Source organism: Nanorana parkeri, unplaced genomic scaffold (genome assembly GCF_000935625.1).
Source record: "Nanorana parkeri isolate BGI_ZX_2015 unplaced genomic scaffold, ASM93562v1 scaffold2974, whole genome shotgun sequence".
In the NCBI taxonomy this organism is placed as follows: domain Eukaryota; kingdom Metazoa; phylum Chordata; class Amphibia; order Anura; family Dicroglossidae; genus Nanorana; species Nanorana parkeri.
The window spans coordinates 33456-37852 of record NW_017309242.1 but is presented as its reverse complement, the minus strand read 5'-3'; the positions used below and the strand labels follow the sequence as shown (position 1 = coordinate 37852).

At 53.0% G+C, this 4397-nt stretch overlaps 1 protein-coding gene across 1 annotated transcript; it reads right to left on the bottom strand.

The window, feature by feature from the left end:
• Positions 1-1562: 1562 nt before the first annotated feature.
• Positions 1563-2107, bottom strand: UCN (urocortin). Its single transcript, XM_018574450.1, has one exon. It carries the CDS (start codon positions 2105-2107, stop codon positions 1619-1621), a length of 489 nt encoding a protein of 162 aa, XP_018429952.1. The 3' UTR covers positions 1563-1618.
• Positions 2108-4397: the final 2290 nt, after the last annotated feature.

The window sequence follows — 4397 nt, the reverse complement described above, 5'->3', positions numbered from 1 at the left end:
AGCTCCCCCCATCCCTGTGCTGAGTTCCCGGGTCTGTACACCCGCTGTGCCCATTATGAGGAGCTCCCCCCATCCCTGTGCTGAGTTCCCGGGTCTGTACACCCGCTGTGCCCATTATGAGGAGCTCCCCCCATCCCTGTGCTGAGTTCCCGGGTCTGTACACCCGCTGTGCCCATTATGAGGAGCTCCCCCCATCCCTGTGCTGAGTTCCCGGGTCTGTACACCCGCTGTGCCCATTATGAGGAGCTCCCCCCATCCCTGTGCTGAGTTCCCGGGTCTGTACACCCGCTGTGCCCATTATGAGGAGCTCCCCCCATCCCTGTGCTGAGTTCCCGGGTCTGTACCCCCGCTGTGCCCATTATGAGGGGCTCCCTCATAATGGGCACAGGAGTCACACTAATCCAGCACGTTATTAATCTCACGTGCCCCACTCAATATGGCCGCCGCTTGAGTGGGGCAACTCAGATAAATAACGTGCTGGATTAGTCTGACCCTAGTTCATTCTAATAGTTTATAGCTGTGTAGTACCCGTATAGGGAAATGCCGCGAGTGGTGCACGTGCAGTACAGACTTCTCACCCAAACCTCTGGGCTTCTAAGTAAACCGGAAGTCAGATGGTTGGAGATCTCGAGGAGTTGGAAGTTTTGATAGAACACCGGTTCAACAAATGAAAAATGTATCACACTCATCATAGCTGATTGCATCTACAGACAGGAAGTCTCATGTCCACATGAATCCTCCCTCTCCTTGCTCAAGGTTCTCATGAAGGCCCTCCCTTCCCTCCCCGGTCTTCCCTTCCCTCCCCGGTCTTCCCTGCCCTCCCCTTTTCTTTTCCCTTCCCTCACCGGTCTTCCCTTCCCTCCCCGGTCTTCCCTTCCCTCCCCGGTCTTCCCGTCACCTTTGTCGTTCTCCCCCACCACTCCATTCATGTACTGGAGCCCTCAGTCTAATCCGTGGGTAACCACAGTGTCAGTGATGGCGCTTACATGGGGGTGATGACCTGCTCCCCTCCTCCATGTGACAGCATTGGGGCCTTGTGATTGGCCACTGAGCACAGGATCCAGGGAAGAGGGGAGAAGGTCACATGTCCCTCCAATACCTAAAAGTACCGTTCTTTCTGAGGTCTGCAACAGACCAACGGAACTTCAGGAAGGGCACAACAAACTTGAGTTTTAGCTGTTCCCCCATCCCCCCTTGTGGTCTATCCAGAGAAACTGAATTGGCAAAGTGTCAGATTCTGCCAGTTTCTGCTTTGACCAATGTCTGCTGACCCAAGGTTTCTATGTCTGTTTGGACTGTAGTGCTGATCTATCACCAAAACTGGAGACACACAACGCTAATTAGGAGATGACTTTTATAAATATTCTAATCCCGTGATAAATATCAGACCTGAACTGAGTGATGGAAACAAAGGGGAGTGGAAGGAGATGTCCACATTTGAAGGAGACATAGTACCAGACCCTCACTCTGTCCCTAAGAGTTCCAAGATTTGGCCCAAGCCAAGGCTACCACCAAGCGGGCTGAAGTCTTTGTTGCGTAGGGTAATGCACATTCCAGATTTGTATAAGAAGGGAGTTTTTGGCTTGTTTTTGGAGTTTAGGCCCCACGTCATTGATCGTCACTTCCCTACTGAATCAAAAATGATGCGGTTCTGTTCGGCCTGTTGCTTTTGGTTCTGGTTTTTTGCGATCTCGATCATCTGTCTGAGGATGTGAAATGTCAAGTCGATGGAGATCGGAGGGTCTTCTCTCTTTAGGCGGTCAGAGAAGACTTCCAGGAAGGTCCTATCGGATTCCTCCGGCCGGTTCTCCTGGTAGAGGGTCTGCAGAATGTCAAGGATGGGTGCCAGCTCCTGGACAGAGATTGGCCGGTCCGAGGACAGGGAGCCCTTGCTAAGCCTCAACTGTACACGAGGATCGCCTCCAGTCAACCCTCTCCCAAACCTCTCCTTTAGAAAGTACAGAAGAGCCTGGGCACCCTCATTGTTTGTTAACCCGTCCAGGCTAAACCTCGGACCTTCAAACAGACTCCTGTCCATGGGCCGGGCATTAACCTGAGCTGTCAAAATCAGGTAGCAGGCAAGTAGCAGGAATGGAGCTGCCTTCATGGTGGAGTGGCCTCCGGGACCTAGGAGGTAAAGGAAAGAGAAAAGACACTGAGAAGGAATTGTGAAAGGCTGAGACCAACCAGAGTAGATGCCAAGATGTTAGGCTGAGTGACCTGATGGTTTCTATTACTTCTTGGTATCCCCAATGTCCTAGCCCTTCCAACCCACCTTCATGTTTCAGATGTTTCTCTTCAACTTGGAGGCTTCTTACTCCTTGTCTTACATTCTCCATAGTATATAATACATAGAAAAGCTATAAGGGATGGTGGGAGCCCCTCATAATGGGCACAGCGGGTGTACCGACCCGAGAATGCAGCACAGGGATGGTGGGGGCCCCTCATAATGGGCACAGCGGGTGTACAGACCCAGGAACTCAGCACAGGGATGGTGGGAGCTCCTCATAATGGGCACAGCGGGTGTACAGACCCGGGAACTCAGCACAGGGATGGTGGGGGCCCCTCATAATGGGCACAGCGGGTGTACAGACCCGGGAACTCAGCACAGGGATGGTGGGGGCCCCTCATAATGGGCACAGCGGGTGTACAGACCCGGGAACTCAGCACAGGGATGGTGGGGGCTCCTCATAATGGGCACTGCGGATGTACAGGCCCGGGAACTCAGCACAGGGATGGTGGGGGCTCCTCATAATGGGCACTGCGGGTGTACAGACCCGGGAACTCAGCACAGGGATGGTGGGGGCTCCTCATAATGGGCACAGCGGGTGTACAGACCCGGGAACTCAGCACAAGGTGTCTGCCGCCACTCTCTGCTTCTACAGCCCTTGACAAGTATCCCTTACACCCCAATGCAACCCCAGGTTCCGGCTCCTTATACAGCGCTACATAAACAACCCACACACCCATACAACACCTCTTCCTTCTACAGCCCTAGATAAGTACCCCACACCCCCATACAACACCTCCACCTCCTCCTTCTACAGCCCTAGGTAAGTACCCCACACCCCCATACAACACCTCCACCTCCTCCTTCTACAGCCCTAGGTAAGTACCCCATACAACACCTCCACCTCTTCCTTCTACAGCCCTAGGTAAGTACCCCACACCCCCATACAACACCTCCACCTCCTCCTTCTACAGCCCTAGATAAGTACCCCATAGAACACCTCCACCTCCTCCTTCTACAGCCCTAGGTAAGTACCCCACACCCCCATACAACACCTCCACCTCCTCCTTCTACAGCCCTAGATAAGTACCCCATACAACACCTCCACCTCCTCCTTCTACAGCCCTAGGTAAGTACCCCACACCCCCATACAACACCTCCACCTCCTCCTTCTACAGCCCTAGATAAGTACCCCATACAACACCTCCACCTCCTCCTTCTACAGCCCTAGGTAAGTACCCCACACCCCCATACAACACCTCCACCTCCCCCTTCTACAGCCCTAGATAAGTACCCCATACAACACCTCCACCTCCTCCTCCTACAGCCCTAGATAAGTACCCCATACAACACCTCCACCTCCTCCTTCTACAGCCCTAGATAAGTACCCCACACCCCCATACAACACCTCCACCTCCTCCTTCTACAGCCCTAGATAAGTACCCCATACAACACCTCCACCTCTTCCTTCTACAGCCCTAGGTAAGTACCCCACACCCCCATACAACACCTCCACCTCCTCCTTCTACAGCCCTAGATAAGTACCCCATACAACACCTCCACCTCCTCCTTCTACAGCCCTAGATAAGTACCCCATACAACACCTCCACCTCCTCCTTCTACAGCCCTAGATAAGTACCCCATTCAACACCTCCACCTCCTCCTTCTACAGCCCTAGATAAATACCCCATACAACACCTCCACCTCCTCCTTCTACAGCCCTAGATAAGTACCCCATACAACACCTCCACCTCCTCCTTCTACAGCCCTAGATAAGTACCCCATACAACACCTCCACCTCCTCCTTCTACAGCCCTAGGTAAGTACCCCATACAACACCTCCTCCTTCTACAGCCCTAGATAAGTACCCCATAAATCCCCTCCACCTCCTCTTTCTACAGCCCTAGGTAAGTACCCCATACAACACCTCCTCCTTCTACAGCCCTAGATAAGTACCCCATAAATCCCCTCCACCTCATTCTTCTACAACCCTATAAAAGTTCCCATCACCCCCATAAATCCCCTCCACCACCTTCCATTACTGTCCCTATAAAAGTGCCCCTCACCTCATAAATCCCCTCCACCTCCTTCTTCTACAACTCTAGATAAGTACCCCTTCCTTTCACACCCCCACCCCCCACGCTCGCCTCACACTACAATCCAACAT

Coding starts and splice junctions, on each gene's coding strand:
- UCN (XM_018574450.1), bottom strand. CDS start 2,107: ATGAAGGCAGCTCCATTCCTGCTACTTGCCTGCTACCTGATTTTGACA.